This window comes from Balaenoptera borealis (genome assembly GCF_965194805.1).
Source record: "Balaenoptera borealis genome assembly, contig: HAP1_SCAFFOLD_1247, whole genome shotgun sequence".
Classification (NCBI taxonomy): domain Eukaryota; kingdom Metazoa; phylum Chordata; class Mammalia; order Artiodactyla; family Balaenopteridae; genus Balaenoptera; species Balaenoptera borealis.
The window spans coordinates 77,316-97,381 of NW_028122970.1; the positions used below are offsets into that span (position 1 = coordinate 77,316).

A 20,066-nucleotide genomic window follows, 5' to 3' on the forward strand; every position below is an offset into this window, starting at 1 on the left:
AAGGTAGGCACTACCCATGAGTGTCTGGAAAGGGGTACCAGTAGCCGATGCCGAACTGACGGCAGGGGCAGAGACTCTGGAGAAGTTGCAGACACTTCGTGTTAGGGAAGTTGCATTGCTCACCACAGGAGGAGAATGCTGCAGAGAATTTAGAGTTCCAAGTAGAGATGGATGTTGGAAATTTTCTGTAAGAACAAGAGGGTCATGAAAAACTCAGGGAGGTTGAGAAATTCTCACTACGTTTGAGGAACGGCATCATCTGAAGGTTCTTGCTATCAGGACACCTCTACTATCACTACTTCCTGAGAAACCCAAAATCAGACAGTTAATGATGGCTGTAAGGACTGAGCAGTTTTCCACTCTTCTCTATTAACTGCCTGTGCTCCCATCTTGGGCACAGACGGGCAGAAGAGCCAAGTGGTGTGGTTCAGAGATTGTTCTCTAGGCTGGAAGCAACCTTCTCCCTGCCCTGTCTTTCCCTTCAGCCTGCACTCGTATTGACTTCTATGCTATTTCCTAGACTGGAAGCATTTTAGAACTAGGAGGCCCTTAGAGAACTTCGATGTTCTCAGTCTCATTTCGTGAGTAAGGAAACTGAGGCTCAGAGAGGTCGGGTTGACTTGTTCAAGTTCTCTCATTATGTTAGTATCATTACCAGGTTTCAGAACCTAAGTATCCTGACTTCCTTGCCAGGACTCCACTCTGAGCATGATACTGCCAGAAAGCAGGAGAAATAGAACTTATAATATAGGCATTTTTTTTGTCCATTAGAAAACAGTACGGCTGTTACCATTGTCGTCTTCAGTGTCTCCCTTTGCTTGTGCAGTTCCCACGCTATTACCTAGAGGTGACGTACAGCTCAGTCCAACTGGTGAATTGAAAGAGTCATTTTTGCCCTCTTCAAGCCTGGTTTCTCATCCTACCTCAAAATGATTACCCGAAAGTGGATTTCTTAAGTGCTTTTGGAAAGGGAAGAGTTATCTGATTACTTCAGATTCCTCACCTGTAAAGTGGTTATAACACCACCACCAATAATAATAGCAGTAATAATTAATAGATGAATAAGCTGATCTATTGCGTATGATTTATATGGAGGAAGATACAATAAGTTCTAGAAAGACAAAGAAAAATCATGACAAGCATATTACGTTAACGAAAAAGAAATCCATAGATATTAATGAAAACTGGGGTATGTGGCAAGTATCGAAGCCTAATGAATTTACTAACAAATGGCATTCTGTACTATCCATGCAATATTATGAAAGTGAATTTTGCCCACTCTATTTTAGTGAATACTATTAACCAGAAGACACGATGGAGGTGATAGAGGTGAATGAATTCCTAGCCAATGCATACAGACAGAGAAGGTATGTCAGTAAAAAATGCATAACAAGCAACAGAATGCAATAAATGTGCATGTATAGGTAGCCACAACACATATAGACAAGTATTTCAATGAAAACCGGTACGAAGCAGACAGCAAAATAATAAGTGTAAAAGAGTTTCATTATTGTGCTCCTTCATATTTTTACCCAGCAAGTAAGAGGTATTAAGCCTAGGAGAAATATATATTTCAATGAATATAGCTTATATAATAAGCAGAAAGGAAGCTTAAAATGTATCAGGAAGGTTTTTGGATTTATCCTAGAACTTAGATTAGAATCATCTTCAGCATCCAAGAAGATGGCATCCCAAAACCTCAAAAAACCATCATGCCTAGAATCCAATTAAAAAAGATTTTCAAATGTAAGAAAATCCACAGGACTCCACAATATGGTTTTCGATAAATGTGGATGTTTGTTTGTTTTGTTTCTTTGGCCGCGCCGCGTGGCCCTGGCCGTGAAAGCACCGAGTCCTAAGCACTGGACCGCCAGGGAATTCCCTAAGTGGGGGGAATTAGAGATGTGGGGCTTGACTTTTTCTTCTTCTTCTTCTTCTTCTTCGGTAGCTAAGATCTACAAGCGAACGATGGCTGTTGATCAATGTGCTCTCTGTGTTAGGAAGGAAATAACTGTAAAAATGAAAAGCAGCCTTGCCTTAGAACCTACATATCACACCAAGGAAAATAGTCCTTCTGATTCAATTTAGAAGATATCACTTAAAATGTTGAATTGGTGAAATGTCTACCTAGTTTAAAAATTAGAAAGAATAAAACACTGAAAAGCAGCCCCCTAGATAACCACTGTGGTTGCTTGTTTATAGGAGGCATCATTTCTAAAACGTATTTCTAAAATGTTTATATTCAAAACTGTCAAGTGGCCAACTGTATTCAAAGAGGCAATAAAAGAAAGAAAACGGAGTATGACTTTTCTGATAAGCTGCCTTTCCTGGTGATCCCCTGTTCTGGCCTTACTTTCCTTCTTAGTCTGTTAATGTAAGGGTTTGCTACCATCAACTTGGTTTTGCCCTGCTCTGAGCAGGTTTCCCTCTGTGCTGTTTCTGCTTTAATTGAAAATCTTTGGTTCCCATCAGCATTCCATTGCAAACTCCGTTTTTCTTGAGAGCTCCTCTATGCTTTCCCTCTTCATTCTTACATTTTCTCCCATCTCTTGGTGCCTGTTGGCCTGTGCTAATGAAAACCATCCTAAACTTCCTTACGCTCGACTCTGTGCCTCCCTGTAGAGCCCAGTACTCTCCATCCTCTCTCCCTATTCTCTCTTTTCAACTAGTCGAAATCCTAGTGGAGGGAGACCATTAGAGATGAAACATCTTGGTATATATTGCTAGTTTTCTATGTCCCCTGGCTTTTCTATGTTTCTGTTGAAACACTCTTGAGAAGTGTCTGATTTCGTTTTCTACATGGGTACCCTTTAAGGCTCAATACTGGAAAAGAAGGGGATCAGAGTGATCAACCCAACGTGGTATCCTAACGTAACAGTTAAGGAAAGCAACAGGCTTTGTGAGACAGCCAGTGATTTGTCCAAAGTCACACAGATAGTAAACGTCAAAGTCAAAAGTGAAATTAGGTCTCCAGACGTGTAGTTCAATACTTTCCCTCATTATTCCATGCTATTTTGAATCTCCTACTCAATTTAGGGGCAAAAGAATCGAACGCAAAACTTTCCAAAGTTTCTTTTCTTACCTGACATGGTCAGAGAAGAGGAAGCATCCACTGCAGGTACCAGGGATGAGGAGACAACACTAGAGGATGTCCGAGTGGCTGCAGCTGAACGGCGCACGTGTCCAGTACAGAGGTCACTGGTTACTGGTCCAAACAGCTCCACGGAAACCCCAAGACTCTACCAAGTGGTAGTAGGTTTGGTAGGAGAGTGATGTCACAAAGCAGGCAGTTGAAAGGTATGAGAGAGCCAATAGGGAGGTCCGATCCCCAACAGGAAGGCGGGCTTGGGTGAAGAGAGTGTAGGAGAGCTAAAACAACACCTGAGTTTCTGAGCTCTGGGGAGGAAATCCTAGAAGACAGATTTACCTCCCCCAGGCTCTTCCATTAGGGAAATCATTGCCACATTTCTTACAGACGTTCATTAATACACTGAACTAAGAGTTACTTATATTCTACAGAGTATTCTATTTTATGTATCATATACTTAGAGCTATATAGATCTTCTTTAATTAATAATCCTTAGGAAGGAAAGAGCCATCTAGTTTGAACTATTACAGTTGTTCTGAAATCATATGTGTCTAATGAGTGAACTGATAGCAGCTTTTAAGGAGCCAAAGTAGGGATTAAGAAGCTCTCTTTGTAACTTGGTTCAAGAGTAGGGTGAAGTTTCTTGAGTGTACCTTGTGGAGAATGTTGTGGTCCAAGGCTCTTCTCTTTTAGTTTCTTCTCCTTGACTCCTACCTTCCTTGGGCTGGGCTAGGCTGGGGGCCAGGTTGGACTTGCGACTTAACATTTCACTTCCGCTTTCTCTTTTTTTTTTCTCTTCCATTATGGGCATTGCTTCGAGGACAAGCCTTGATCTTGCATTGGACGTTACTTCCTGTCAACTTCCAGCAGCAGGAGTCTTCTTTTCAGTGCTTGATGCTTCACGAAATAGACTCTGCCCGTTGGCAGCAAATACCAGAGAGCTAGGAGACAGAGCTGGTTGCAGACCTTTCCTCTTCCAGCCTTTGGTTGCAATTGTTTGGCCCATAATTTGCTAGCTCTAGTTCCTTGGGCCACACAGGTATCCTGCCATCTCCAGCTCTTGTTATATGTGAGAGACATTCTGAACACTGTCCCTTTTTCTTTGCACAGAAGTATATACAGTGTGGCAGTTACTGTAATCTCCTCCGCCTTGCAAACAGCCACTCTAGAATCTTGGACCTCTAGGACTCTCTGTCTTGCATGCTTGGGGGCAAGGCCAAGCAAAATGAAGAGGAGAATAATTAGAGAAAGAGGAGGACGTTGGTGGAGAATTGGGAGCAGGTAAGGTGAAAGGGCACAGGAGAAAAGAGATGCATGTAGACTTTTTGGTTTCTGTGGGAAACAGGTTGACACAGTTGGGCCTCATTTGGTATTAACAGAACAGAGAGTTAAAGATCTAAGTAGCTAGATAGTGTGCAGCAACTGCCATGAAGTCTGTACACTGAAGAGAACAGTCTCACATCTAGTTTTCATTTTGTTTTATGTCATAGTACCTTATTTATAGCATTCACTGGTGTGTTTGTAGAATACAGATGTTTTCAAATGCTCTGGTTTTGTCTACATGGTTATCTCCTTGTCCTGTTTGTAAGGAATCCAACATTGTAAGACATATTGCATGTTTTTCTCTTGACGATTGTTGACCTTGAAGCGTCATGAACTAACTTGAGCTGTTGGATTCTGTGGAGAAACGTTCAAAAGGGTCTGTGAAAAAGGCACTGTGGTGAGTCGCATTATGCACCCGAGCGTAAGGAGCAGATATCTGCCACCAGCCCAGCTTGGCCTGGATTGCCTCTGTTTTAGTTCCCCTGGTTAGTGCTTTTCTCCCTAACCACTCTTGTGACTGTGATAATGTGAGTAAGGGCGGAGTTGCTAATGATCTATGTGTGAGGTAAGCTGGTTTGAGGGAGGAAATCTATGGACCTAGTCATTTTCCTTGGTGGTAAGCTTTCAGGGGTGCAGAGATTGATCTTCCTGGGGCCTTTTCTGGTCCCAGGAAGATATCGCATAGATGGGACCTCCCAAGACACACATTGAATCTTTAGGCCTGTTTTTCCTATTATGAGGTACGAGTTTCTTCACTGATGGGGATGATGCTTATCTGAGAAGAAATTGTGAAAGGTGGTGTAGTGTAGAGGTGTGGCTTAAGCTTTTAAGTTTTCCTCCAGGTTTTTCCCCTAAGCTTCCTACTTCGGACGGCCTACTTACATGATACTAGTAGGTGATGTCCGGCTAACAACTTCCTAAATATACCTGCAAGCCAGATCAGTGTCTCTTTTCTCTGTATTCCCATGGAAATCAAGAGTCCCGCCGAATTTTCCATCGAAACAGTTGATTTGTGTTGTCTCTAGGAATTCTAAAGGGCGTACCGTTGCTTCCTAACCGGTGTCATTTGGGAGATCCGCCTCTGTACGTTCAAATGATTAATTTTGAGACTTTGCTCATGTGTGCAGTAAACCCTTGAATTCCCTAAGACCTTCCTTTCCTCCATCTCCTACCCCATTAAGCCCGCTTCAGTTCATCTCCTGAATTTCTTTGGAATCTGTCAGCCAGCTCTTCCTCAACTTCCTAATACTGAACTTGCCTGTCTGTTGCGATTAGGTCCTAACTAGTGTCCATATATCTTGTTTCCTTCCAATCCACTCTTCACACAAGAAACCTTCAAAGCAAGTTGGAACGTTGCTCATAAACATCGCTCACAAGCATTGTTTTGAGAATAGAAAACACACTGTTGGCCTTTAAGACTCTGCGTGGTCTAGAATCCTCTCTGCTTCTCTAGTCCCATCTTGTGCCACTTTTGCCCTCACTTTCTATGCTTCAGATACACTGAATTAACCTTAGTTCTCACTCATCTGACAGAAGTCAGTTCAGATACTATTTTTCACTGTGATTCCTAGCATTAAGGAATTTGATTATCAGGTTTTGTATGAGGACTATTTCATCAGGGGTACAGAAGTTCTGGCCATCTCTGGTTTTGGATATCCCTTATTTGTTGAGACCTTTGCGTTGTTTGGTTGCCTTTTGTCTGTTTTCCAGATGGGAAAACAGGAACAAGGGAAGTATAGGTTATTACTAGGTGGGGTTGAGCAAGTGGAGCAGCAAACTGCAAAGCAGAAAGAAGAGGGACGTACTATAGAGGGATATGACTTCCATTCTCAAGGCGCCTGCATCCTGTGCAGGGAGACAGCCTAACATAAAAAGTGCCTAACAACAAATATATTGACTTCTTACTAAAAATCTCCAGTTCATAGAACCGAGGGGTTTGTACCTTCTCCTTTAAAAGTGATAGTCCTGGGACTTCCCCGGTGGTCCCGTGGTGAAGACTCTGCGCTTCCAATGCAGCAGGCGTGGGTTCAATCCCTGGTTGGGGAGCTAAGATCCCACATGCTGCGCAGCCAAAGAAATTTTTTTCGAACGTTATACTCCTGTATTGTTGGCTTTAGTGGTTTAGATTTTGTTGTACTGTTAAGAAGATTTCAGTTTATTTACCGGGAACAAACAACACATAATGTAAAAATAGTTTCCCAGAAACGATTTCCATCATTCTCTTCCTCCCTTTCTCCCGCAGACTGGTGTTTCACCTTGACAAGTTCTCTGTCATTCCATAGGAAAGCTGTCTGGCTTGGAGGTTGCAATCCCAGGGAATTTTTCATCAGCGGGGAAGTCTCCATCACTACAGAGGAATCAAGGGAGAAGTCAGTCCCTGGTAAGTGAGATGCTCCCCCTAAACACCAACACAGCAGTCGTGTACCTTTCAAGGGGTTCAGGGGCAAGATGGGCAAGGCATTTCTACTAACTCTTCTTAAGGATCACGGACAGTGCCCTATGCTACGAGGTAAGCGGTGACTGCTGTAGTTCTTACTGGTGATCCTTTCCTGTCACTGATTCTCGGCTTTCTTTGTATTTCATAGGACTGTTGTCAGTCCAATACAAAATGAGTCTTATTTTTAAAAACCTGAAATGTTTTACAGAGCCTAGCATTCTCATATAGGGTCCTTTCCATTCTCCCCACTTTCCCGAGAGGCCAAGAACACTTCACACCATGAACTAGGAGAGGGGGTAGAGCCCTTTCTGATGAAATACATCAACAAAGACAGAGCCTTAGCCTGCTTGCTCTCTGGACAGGATCTCGGACCACAAGGTCTTCAATCCTGGTATAAATGAAGGAAGTGAGGACAGTTCAACTGGCACTCTCATAACAAGAGTTCTGAAACACCTTCCGAAGAGACTATAGCAGTAGATGAGGGAAGGGAGTGCTACAGTGTGGCAGTACAGGGGGAACGATCGGCTACAGCAGTGAAAAGTGTGGTACCGATTGGTGTGCTCTCGGGGTTCTTGTACATGTAGCATAGATGACCTCTACGGTGGCCCTCCCACCTTCCCACCTGCATTAGGTGTTCTTTTTTTTTGTAATTTATGTTTATGTATTTATTTACTGTTTGAACTTATTTATTCTACGTATTTATGTTTTTGGCTGCACTGGGTCTCTCATTGCTGTGCACGGGCTTTCTCTAGTTGGCGGCTAGCGGGGGCTACTCTCGGTTGCGGTGTGCGGGCATCTCATCGCGGTGGCTTCTCTTGTTGCGGAGCATGGGCTGTAGGCACGTGGGCTTCGGTAGTTGAGGCTCACGGGCTCTAGAATGCAGGCTCCGTCGTCGTGGCACATGCGCTTAGTTGCTGCACGGCATGTGGGATCTTCGCAGACCAGGGCTCGAACCCGTGTCCCCTGCATTGGCAGGCGCCACCAGGGAAGCCCTAGGTGTTCTCATATAGAGTCTAAAAACAGAGAGCACTGAGAGAAGGTAGTGGTTATTAAAGGCTCAGGATCTAAATTCTACCTGTCTCTACACCCCTTCCCAGCTGTCGATTTGACCCCATTTTTGAATGCTGACCTCATTGTTCAACTTTTCTCTGCCGTCTGTATACTCACCTTGAAAACTTGTTTCTGTGATGCGTTGAGCAGACACAGGGTGGCAGACTGCAGAGGTGGAAGCTGGTGGTCGGATATTTGTGGGCTGAATCTCCTTCAGTCCCATTCCCATTTCTGGTTGCCCAGAGGCCCTACTTCCTGTGTGTGACGCCGAGCCGTAGGATTGCGGGCAGGAGCCAAGTTCTCCATACAGTAAAGACCCCAGTGTGCCTTGGTTACAGTAATATACCTGGCTTCCTTCCTGGCAGGGAAGTGACAGGCGGCTATGCCCCTGCTTTGTTCGTGGGCCTCCTGATCCAGCAGTTCCCTTGGCTCTGCCCCTGTCGTCAGCTGCCCCTAGGATAACTCTGAGCCCTAGCCACTTCTCTGGTAGATTTCCCTATTCCCCCACTACAGTCACACCTGAATAAGGCAACTCAGACCTTTCAGAGATGTGTCCTGAACCTCTTGTTTTCTGAAATACCTATCTGGTGGTTGTGAGACTTAAGGCCAGCGTCCCCGAGAGACTTTTTCTATTTCTCCTAGTAAACCTAGACTCATCTTCTGTCACCTTCAACTCTACTCCAATTGTGTTCTTTCAACCCAGACCTCTGACCCTGCTTTTTACTTCTGCCATTTCATCCTCGCTCCTGCTTCCTTTCCTAAATCCATACGTCTCTTTTGGCCTTCCTAGCCCTGGGCCAAGTTCCTTCCTCTTTGCTCAGTTTTTACCCCTTTCCTTCATTCTCCCATCCAACTTTCAGTCCTTCCTTTCTCACGCCCCAGTTAGCAGCATCTGAAAATTCAAAAGGTTTGTTACTCGTCTATTAATTGTATTCCATTTACTTATTCAGTTCTATACCTGTCTTACCTGTGTATGGAAGAACAGCTGGTAGCCAAGGTGGCACCAAGAATCCTAGCAGCTCTCACTTGACGTATCCGTAGTAGTCGGCAATTTCCATTTCGTTTTCCCTCTCGGTGAAAAATTGCAGCTTGCCCGAAGAGGTGTATCTGGCAGCATTCTCCCGTTGTTGTTGAGCCCGCCTCTTCATGGCCTCTCGCTCTGGCCTCTGCTCTTGTTCGATGGGCTTTGACATGACTGGCTCAGGCACGTTGGGTTCCCTCCATGGAACTCGTTGCTTGCTGAAGTCTTGGAGTAGAAAGTGGGTTTGGAGCTTGGGTGGGGACTGGCGCTTATTCACAGCAGGGGGAACAGGCTCCCGCTGGAGAGGAGCGCCAGATGAAGTTTTGGAGGGTGCAGGCCTAGGAGCAGCAGACTGAGGGACACGAGGCTGGGTATGGTTGGGCCAAGCCGGTTGGGTTGGGTTGGTCACAGTTGGCTGAGCTGGTTTGGCGGGGCCTGGCAAAGAGGCAGGAGCTGGCTGGGATGAATTGACTGCAGCAGGTTGAGCTGAGTCAGTAGAACCAGGCTGGGCACGGTAAGCCCCAGCAGGCCGATGTGAGGCCAGAGACTGTGGCCTCCGAGGAGCGGGTCGAGCTTGAGGCTTGTCCCAGGCAGAAAAAGGCAGAGGTATCAACTTGACCTTCCCAGGAGGAGGCCGCTCATACTGGGCTGGAGACGGACACTCTGTTTCAGCACTGCTGTCTGGTTTCTGGGCTTGGACTTGCGTTTTCTCAGGACCCTTCCCCTCACGTGGGGTATGCCGCCATGGCTGGATAGCTGGGGGTGGCTGGGGGTCTTTGGGGTTGCTTGACTTTCCCAAGAGCCGACAGGAAGAGCGCCCAGTTTTCGTCTCATTCTTCTTCCCCAGCGCATGAAGAACCTTCACAGACTCCAGCATGCGCACGCCAAGGGAGGTTCGAGGCTTTTGAAAGCTCTGTTGGAGAAGCTCAGTTTGGTGTTCCTTTCGCTTCGTGTGGGGGATTGCTGGCTTCTCTTCTGCCTTGACTTTGTTCCCTGACTGCTTGTTCTCCTCAGCCTTGTTTCTCCCTCTGGTCCTTTTGGTCTTTTCCTGCCCGTGGCTCTTAGTTTTGCTGATCTTTCTGGATGCAGCTTTCTGAGGTTTGCCTTGAGAGTGCTTGGCCGTGTTCACAGGAGCCCTGTCACTGACTGCAGCGTGGCATATAACCACTTCTCCCCCTAACAGGCACTCTGGATTCTTTGGCTGGATTTTGGCCTTGGGAGCGCCACTGATAGGCTCAGAGGCTTTCTGTTTGTTCTTCCTGGGTTGATCAGAGGGAACCTTTATGACACTTGGCTTTTCCTGCACCTGATTCACCTTAATGGCTCTGGTGTCTTTAGCTTTGATCACGTTGGGACCTTGGGATTGATCAAGATCTTTCAAAGGATTAAAGAGCTGGGGAAGGTGAATATCCTCCGCCAGTGTAGTAATGTCTGCAAGACCACTGCTAGGTTCAATCCCATTTTCAAGTGTCCCTAGGTCCTGACGACTCCGGCTGTTCTCTCCCAGATCAGCATTTTCAGAACCAGGCTGCTCCTCTTGGCTGAGGGGATCGGTGCAGGCCAGCGGCTGGTGAATATCAGGGATTCCTAAAGGGAGTAGTGGAGGATCTTGGTTCTCTGTTGGGATCTGGTAGGCATCCAGAGGCTTTGAAAGCTTGGTTTTGATATCATCCACGTGCTTACTCTCTATTTGTCCCTGGCTTGGAGCTGGAGGCAGGGCCAGGAGACGCCTGGCACTCTGGACTGGAGCTGTCACTGAAATGTCCCCAAGTTCAGATGGTGGGTTACTCTCAAGTATGTGGCTGTTTCTGCTACTGCAGGACTTGGGGAGTTCTTGACTTTGTGTCACACAAAACGTCTGGCTTGGAGGTTGCAATCCCAGGGAATTTTTCATCACCAGGGGGGAGGTCTCCATCCCTACAAAGGGATCAAGGGAGAAGTCAGTCCCTGGTAAGTGAGATGCTCCCCCTAAACACCAACACAGCAGTCATGTACCTTTCAAGGGGTTCAGGGGCAAGATGGGCAAGGCATTTCTACTAACTCTTCTTAAGGATCACGGACAGTGCCCTATGCTACGAGGTAAGCGGTGACTGTTGTAATTCTTACTGGTGAGCCTTTCCTGTCACTGATTCTCGGCTCGCTTTGTATTTCATAGGACTGTTATAAGTCCAATACAAAATGAGTCTTATTTTTAAAAACCTGAAATGTTTTACAAAGCCTAGCATTCTCATATAGGGTCCTTTCCATTCTCCCCACTTTCCCGAGAGGCCAAGAACACGTCACACCATGAACTAGGAGAGGGGGTAGAGCCCTTGCTGATGAAACACATCAACAAAGACAGAGTCTTAGCCTGCTTGCTCTCTGGACAGGATCTCGGACCACAAGGTCTTCAATCCTGGTATAAATGAAGGAAGTGAGGACAGTTCAACTGGCACTCACATAACAAGAGTTCTGAAACACCTTCCGAAGAGACTATAGCAGTAGATGAGGGAAGGGAGTGCTACAGTGTGGCAGTACAGGGGGAACGATCGGCTACAGCAGTGAAAAGTGTGGTACCGATTGGTGTGCTCTCGGCGTTCTTGTACATGTAGCATAGATGACCTCTACAGTGGCCCTCCCACCTTCCCACCTGCATTAGGTGTTCTTTTTTTTGTAATTTATGTTTATGTATTTATTTACTGTTTGAACTTATTTATTCTACGTATTTATTTTTTTGGCTGCACTGGGTCTCTCATTGCTGTGCACGGGCTTTCTCTAGTTGGCGGCTAGCGGGGGCTACTCTCGGTTGCGGTGTGCGGGCTTCTCATCGCGGTGGCTTCTCTTGTTGCGGAGCATGGGCTGTAGGCACGCGGGCTTCGGTAGTTGAGGCTCACGGGCTCTAGAATGCAGGCTCCGTCGTTGTGGCACATGCGCTTAGTTGCTGCACGGCATGTGGGATCTTCGCAGACCAGGGCTCGAACCCGTGTCCCCCGCATTGCATTGGCAGGCGGATTCTTAACCACGGCGCCACCAGGGAAGCCCTAGGTGTTCTCATATAGAGTCTAAAAACAGAGGGCACTGAGCGAAGGTAGTGGTTATTAAAGGCTCAGGATCTAAATTCTACCTGCCTCTACACCCCTTCCCAGCTGTCGATTTGACCCCATTTTTGAATGCCGACCTCATTCTTCAACTTTCTCTGGCGTTTGTTATACTCACCTTGAAAACTTGTTTCTGTGATGCGTTGAGCAGACACAGGGTGGCAGACTGCAGAGGTGGAAGCTGGTGGTCGGATATTTGTGGGCTGAATCTCCTTCAGTCCCATTCCCATTTCTGGTTGCCCAGAGGCCCGACTTCCTGTGTATGACGCCGAGCCGTAGGATTGCGGGCAGGAGCCAAGTTCTCCATACAGTAAAGACCCCAGTGTGCCTTGGTTACAGTAATATACCTGGCTTCCTTCCTGGCAGGGAAGTGACAGGCGGCTCTGCCCCTGATTTGGAATCTGAGATGGTGTTCCCTGAGCAAGGCTGGCAGAAAGCGATGGATGTAGAGGGACCATGTTCTTGGCGTCTGAAGTTTTATCATCCTGGGCTGCCAGAAACATGGAGGAGGCAGCTGTGTGGCGGTCAGTGAGTGCCAGAGTAAAGTCTCCGAGTGAAGAAGAATTCTTTTCAGTGCTTGCTGTGATGTCCCACTCAAGAACACCTGGATAGGAAGCAGCTGAAGTGGAGATCTGGCTGTGGTCAGTAACTCCAGATAACATAGTCGTGCTAGAATGTTGGTAAAGGTAGGCACTACCCATGAGTGTCTGGAAAGGGGTACCAGTAGCCGATGCCGAACTGACGGCAGGGGCAGAGACTCTGGAGAAGTTGCAGACACTTCGTGTTAGGGAAGTTGCATTGCTCACCACAGGAGGAGAATGCTGCAGAGAATTTAGAGTTCCAAGTAGAGATGGATGTTGGAAATTTTCTGTAAGAACAAGAGGGTCATGAAAAACTCAGGGAGGTTGAGAAATTCTCACTACGTTTGAGGAACGGCATCATCTGAAGGTTCTTGCTATCAGGACACCTCTACTATCACTACTTCCTGAGAAACCCAAAATCAGACAGTTAATGATGGCTGTAAGGACTGAGCAGTTTTCCACTCTTCTCTATTAACTGCCTGTGCTCCCATCTTGGGCACAGACGGGCAGAAGAGCCAAGTGGTGTGGTTCAGAGATTGTTCTCTAGGCTGGAAGCAACCTTCTCCCTGCCCTGTCTTTCCCTTCAGCCTGCACTCGTATTGACTTCTATGCTATTTCCTAGACTGGAAGCATTTTAGAACTAGGAGGCCCTTAGAGAACTTCGATGTTCTCAGTCTCATTTCGTGAGTAAGGAAACTGAGGCTCAGAGAGGTCGGGTTGACTTGTTCAAGTTCTCTCATTATGTTAGTATCATTACCAGGTTTCAGAACCTAAGTATCCTGACTTCCTTGCCAGGACTCCACTCTGAGCATGATACTGCCAGAAAGCAGGAGAAATAGAACTTATAATATAGGCATTTTTTTTGTCCATTAGAAAACAGTACGGCTGTTACCATTGTCGTCTTCGGTGTCTCCCTTTGCTTGTGCAGTTCCCACGCTATTACCTAGAGGTGACGTACAGCTCAGTCCAACTGGTGAATTGAAAGAGTCATTTTTGCCCTCTTCAAGCCTGGTTTCTCATCCTACCTCAAAATGATTACCCGAAAGTGGATTTCTTAAGTGCTTTTGGAAAGGGAAGAGTTATCTGATTACTTCAGATTACTCATCTGTAAAGTGGTTATAACACCACCACCAATAATAATAGCAGTAATAATTAATAGATGAATAAGCTGATCTGTTGCGTATGATTTATATGGAGGAAGATACAATAAGTTCTAGAAAGACAAAGAAAAATCATGACAAGCATATTACGTTAACGAAAAAGAAATCCATAGATATTAATGAAAACTGGGGTATGTGGCAAGTATCGAAGCCTAATGAATTTACTAACAAATGGCATTCTGTACCATCCATGCAATATTATGAAAGTGAATTTTGCCCACTCTATTTTAGTGAATACTATTAACCAGAAGACACGATGGAGGTGATAGAGGTGAATGAATTCCTAGCCAATGCATACAGACAGAGAAGGTATGTCAGTAAAAAATGCATAACAAGCAACAGAATGCAATAAATGTGCATGTATAGGTAGCCACAACACATATAGACAAGTATTTCAATGAAAACCGGTACGAAGCAGACAGCAAAATAATAAGTGTAAAAGAGTTTCATTATTGTGCTCCTTCATATTTTTACCCAGCAAGTAAGAGGTATTAAGCCTAGGAGAAATATATATTTCAATGAATATAGCTTATATAATAAGCAGAAAGGAAGCTTAAAATGTATCAGGAAGGTTTTTGGATTTATCCTAGAACTTAGATTAGAATCATCTTCAGCATCCAAGAAGATGGCATCCCAAAACCTCAAAAAACCATCATGCCTAGAATCCAATTAAAAAAGATTTTCAAATGTAAGAAAATCCACAGGACTCCACAATATGGTTTTCGATAAATGTGGATGTTTGTTTGTTTTGTTTCTTTGGCCGCGCCGCGTGGCCCTGGCCGTGAAAGCACCGAGTCCTAAGCACTGGACCGCCAGGGAATTCCCTAAGTGGGGGGAATTAGAGATGTGGGGCTTGACTTTTTCTTCTTCTTCTTCTTCTTCTTCGGTAGCTAAGATCTACAAGCGAACGATGGCTGTTGATCAATGTGCTCTCTGTGTTAGGAAGGAAATAACTGTAAAAATGAAAAGCAGCCTTGCCTTAGAACCTACATATCACACCAAGGAAAATAGTCCTTCTGATTCAATTTAGAAGATATCACTTAAAATGTTGAATTGGTGAAATGTCTACCTAGTTTAAAAATTAGAAAGAATAAAACACTGAAAAGCAGCCCCCTAGATAACCACTGTGGTTGCTTGTTTATAGGAGGCATCATTTCTAAAACGTATTTCTAAAATGTTTATATTCAAAACTGTCAAGTGGCCAACTGTATTCAGAGAGGCAATAAAAGAAAGAAAACGGAGTATGACTTTTCTGATAAGCTGCCTTTCCTGGTGATCCCCTGTTCTGGCCTTACTTTCCTTCTTAGTCTGTTAATGTAAGGGTTTGCTACCATCAACTTGGTTTTGCCCTGCTCTGAGCAGGTTTCCCTCTGTGCTGTTTCTGCTTTAATTGAAAATCTTTGGTTCCCATCAGCATTCCATTGCAAACTCCGTTTTTCTTGAGAGCTCCTCTATGCTTTCCCTCTTCATTCTTACATTTTCTCCCATCTCTTGGTGCCTGTTGGCCTGTGCTAATGAAAACCATCCTAAACTTCCTTACGCTCGACTCTGTGCCTCCCTGTAGAGCCCAGTACTCTCCATCCTCTCTCCCTATTCTCTCTTTTCAACTAGTCGAAATCCTAGTGGAGGGAGACCATTAGAGATGAAACATCTTGGTATATATTGCTAGTTTTCTATGTCCCCTGGCTTTTCTATGTTTCTGTTGAAACACTCTTGAGAAGTGTCTGATTTCGTTTTCTACATGGGTACCCTTTAAGGCTCAATACTGGAAAAGAAGGGGATCAGAGTGATCAACCCAACGTGGTATCCTAACGTAACAGTTAAGGAAAGCAACAGGCTTTGTGAGACAGCCAGTGATTTGTCCAAAGTCACACAGATAGTAAACGTCAAAGTCAAAAGTGAAATTAGGTCTCCAGACGTGTAGTTCAATACTTTCCCTCATTATTCCATGCTATTTTGAATCTCCTACTCAATTTAGGGGCAAAAGAATCGAACGCAAAACTTTCCAAAGTTTCTTTTCTTACCTGACATGGTCAGAGAAGAGGAAGCATCCACTGCAGGTACCAGGGATGAGGAGACAACACTAGAGGATGTCCGAGTGGCTGCAGCTGAACGGCGCACGTGTCCAGTACAGAGGTCACTGGTTACTGGTCCAAACAGCTCCACGGAAACCCCAAGACTCTACCAAGTGGTAGTAGGTTTGGTAGGAGAGTGATGTCACAAAGCAGGCAGTTGAAAGGTATGAGAGAGCCAATAGGGAGGTCCGATCCCCAACAGGAAGGCGGGCTTGGGTGAAGAGAGTGTAGGAGAGCTAAAACAACACCTGAGTTTCTGAGCTCTGGGGAGGAAATCCTAGAAGACAGATTTACCTCCCCCAGGCTCTTCCATTAGGGAAATCATTGCCACATTTCTTACAGACGTTCATTAATACACTGAACTAAGAGTTACTTATATTCTACAGAGTATTCTATTTTATGTATCATATACTTAGAGCTATATAGATCTTCTTTAATTAATAATCCTTAGGAAGGAAAGAGCCATCTAGTTTGAACTATTACAGTTGTTCTGAAATCATATGTGTCTAATGAGTGAACTGATAGCAGCTTTTAAGGAGCCAAAGTAGGGATTAAGAAGCTCTCTTTGTAACTTGGTTCAAGAGTAGGGTGAAGTTTCTTGAGTGTACCTTGTGGAGAATGTTGTGGTCCAAGGCTCTTCTCTTTTAGTTTCTTCTCCTTGACTCCTACCTTCCTTGGGCTGGGCTAGGCTGGGGGCCAGGTTGGACTTGCGACTTAACATTTCACTTCCGCTTTCTCTTTTTTTTTTCTCTTCCATTATGGGCATTGCTTCGAGGACAAGCCTTGATCTTGCATTGGACGTTACTTCCTGTCAACTTCCAGCAGCAGGAGTCTTCTTTTCAGTGCTTGATGCTTCACGAAATAGACTCTGCCCGTTGGCAGCAAATACCAGAGAGCTAGGAGACAGAGCTGGTTGCAGACCTTTCCTCTTCCAGCCTTTGGTTGCAATTGTTTGGCCCATAATTTGCTAGCTCTAGTTCCTTGGGCCACACAGGTATCCTGCCATCTCCAGCTCTTGTTATATGTGAGAGACATTCTGAACACTGTCCCTTTTTCTTTGCACAGAAGTATATACAGTGTGGCAGTTACTGTAATCTCCTCCGCCTTGCAAACAGCCACTCTAGAATCTTGGACCTCTAGGACTCTCTGTCTTGCATGCTTGGGGGCAAGGCCAAGCAAAATGAAGAGGAGAATAATTAGAGAAAGAGGAGGACGTTGGTGGAGAATTGGGAGCAGGTAAGGTGAAAGGGCACAGGAGAAAAGAGATGCATGTAGACTTTTTGGTTTCTGTGGGAAACAGGTTGACACACTTGGGCCTCATTTGGTATTAACAGAACAGAGAGTTAAAGATCTAAGTAGCTAGATAGTGTGCAGCAACTGCCATGAAGTCTGTACACTGAAGAGAACAGTCTCACATCTAGTTTTCATTTTGTTTTATGTCATAGTACCTTATTTATAGCATTCACTGGTGTGTTTGTAGAATACAGATGTTTTCAAATGCTCTGGTTTTGTCTACATGGTTATCTCCTTGTCCTGTTTGTAAGGAATCCAACATTGTAAGACATATTGCATGTTTTTCTCTTGACGATTGTTGACCTTGAAGCGTCATGAACTAACTTGAGCTGTTGGATTCTGTGGAGAAACGTTCAAAAGGGTCTGTGAAAAAGGCACTGTGGTGAGTCGCATTATGCACCCGAGCGTAAGGAGCAGATATCTGCCACCAGCCCAGCTTGGCCTGGATTGCCTCTGTTTTAGTTCCCCTGGTTAGTGCTTTTCTCCCTAACCACTCTTGTGACTGTGATAATGTGAGTAAGGGCGGAGTTGCTAATGATCTATGTGTGAGGTAAGCTGGTTTGAGGGAGGAAATCTATGGACCTAGTCATTTTCCTTGGTGGTAAGCTTTCAGGGGTGCAGAAATTGATCTTCCTGGGGCCTTTTCTGGTCCCAGGAAGATATCGCATAGATGGGACCTCCCAAGACACACATTGAATCTTTAGGCCTGTTTTTCCTATTATGAGGTACGAGTTTCTTCACTGATGGGGATGATGCTTATCTGAGAAGAAATTGTGAAAGGTGGTGTAGTGTAGAGGTGTGGCTTAAGCTTTTAAGTTTTCCTCCAGGTTTTTCCCCTAAGCTTCCTACTTCGGACGGCCTACTTACATGATACTAGTAGGTGATGTCCGGCTAACAACTTCCTAAATATACCTGCAAGCCAGATCAGTGTCTCTTTTCTCTGTATTCCCATGGAAATCAAGAGTCCCGCCGAATTTTCCATCGAAACAGTTGATTTGTGTTGTCTCTAGGAATTCTAAAGGGCGTACCGTTGCTTCCTAACCGGTGTCATTTGGGAGATCCGCCTCTGTACGTTCAAATGATTAATTTTGAGACTTTGCTCATGTGTGCAGTAAACCCTTGAATTCCCTAAGACCTTCCTTTCCTCCATCTCCTACCCCATTAAGCCCGCTTCAGTTCATCTCCTGAATTTCTTTGGAATCTGTCAGCCAGCTCTTCCTCAACTTCCTAATACTGAACTTGCCTGTCTGTTGCGATTAGGTCCTAACTAGTGTCCATATATCTTGTTTCCTTCCAATCCACTCTTCACACAAGAAACCTTCAAAGCAAGTTGGAACGTTGCTCATAAACATCGCTCACAAGCATTGTTTTGAGAATAGAAAACACACTGTTGGCCTTTAAGACTCTGCGTGGTCTAGAATCCTCTCTGCTTCTCTAGTCCCATCTTGTGCCACTTTTGCCCTCACTTTCTATGCTTCAGATACACTGAATTAACCTTAGTTCTCACTCATCTGACAGAAGTCAGTTCAGATACTATTTTTCACTGTGATTCCTAGCATTAAGGAATTTGATTATCAGGTTTTGTATGAGGACTATTTCATCAGGGGTACAGAAGTTCTGGCCATCTCTGGTTTTGGATATCCCTTATTTGTTGAGACCTTTGCGTTGTTTGGTTGCCTTTTGTCTGTTTTCCAGATGGGAAAACAGGAACAAGGGAAGTATAGGTTATTACTAGGTGGGGTTGAGCAAGTGGAGCAGCAAACTGCAAAGCAGAAAGAAGAGGGACGTACTATAGAGGGATATGACTTCCATTCTCAAGGCGCCTGCATCCTGTGCAGGGAGACAGCCTAACATAAAATGTGCCTAACAACAAATATATTGACTTCTTACTAAAAATCTCCAGTTCATAGAACCGAGGGGTTTGTACCTTCTCCTTTAAAAGTGATAGTCCTGGGACTTCCCCGGTGGTCCCGTGGTGAAGACTCTGCGCTTCCAATGCAGCAGGCGTGGGTTCAATCCCTGGTTGGGGAGCTAAGATCCCACATGCTGCGCAGCCAAAGAAATTTTTTTCGAACGTTATACTCCTGTATTATTGGCTTTAGTGGTTTAGATTTTGTTTTACTGTTAGGAAGATTTCAGTTTATTTACCGGGAACAAACAACACATAATGTAAAAATAGTTTCCCAGAAACGATTTCCATCATTCTCTTCCTCCCTTTCTCCCGCAGACTGGTGTTTCACCTTGACAAGTTCTCTGTCATTCCATAGGAAAGCTGTCTGGCTTGGAGGTTGCAATCCCAGGGAATTTTTCATCAGCGGGGAAGTCTCCATCACTACAGAGGAATCAAGGGAGAAGTCAGTCCCTGGTAAGTGAGATGCTCCCCCTAAACACCAACACAGCAGTCGTGTACCTTTCAAGGGGTTCAGGGGCAAGATGGGCAAGGCATTTCTACTAACTCTTCTTAAGGATCACGGACAGTGCCCTATGCTACGAGGTAAGCGGTGACTGCTGTAGTTCTTACTGGTGATCCTTTCCTGTCACTGATTCTCGGCTTTCTTTGTATTTCATAGGACTGTTGTCAGTCCAATACAAAATGAGTCTTATTTTTAAAAACCTGAAATGTTTTACAGAGCCTAGCATTCTCATATAGGGTCCTTTCCATTCTCCCCACTTTCCCGAGAGGCCAAGAACACGTCACACCATGAACTAGGAGAGGGGGTAGAGCCCTTTCTGATGAAATACATCAACAAAGACAGAGTCATAGCCTGCTTGCTCTCTGGACAGGATCTCGGACCACAAGGTCTTCAATCCTGGTATAAATGAAGGAAGTGAGGACAGTTCAACTGGCACTCACATAACAAGAGTTCTGAAACACCTTCCGAAGAGACTATAGCAGTAGATGAGGGAAGGGAGTGCTACAGTGTGGCAGTACAGGGGGAACGATCGGCTACAGCAGTGAAA

The 20,066-nt window shown here is 45.0% G+C and overlaps 1 protein-coding gene across 1 annotated transcript in view; it reads left to right on the plus strand.

Moving 5' to 3' along the window:
• Positions 1 to 20,066, plus strand: part of LOC309621945 (uncharacterized protein) — a gene marked incomplete at its 5' end in the record, with an annotated part of 69,769 nt that overhangs the window by 9,124 nt on the left and 40,579 nt on the right. Inside the window, one exon of the mRNA XM_082409216.1 lies at positions 19,333 to 19,470. Within this exon, the coding sequence (XP_082265342.1) occupies positions 19,333 to 19,470 (138 nt within the window). The remainder of the gene's footprint in view (positions 1 to 19,332; positions 19,471 to 20,066) is intronic.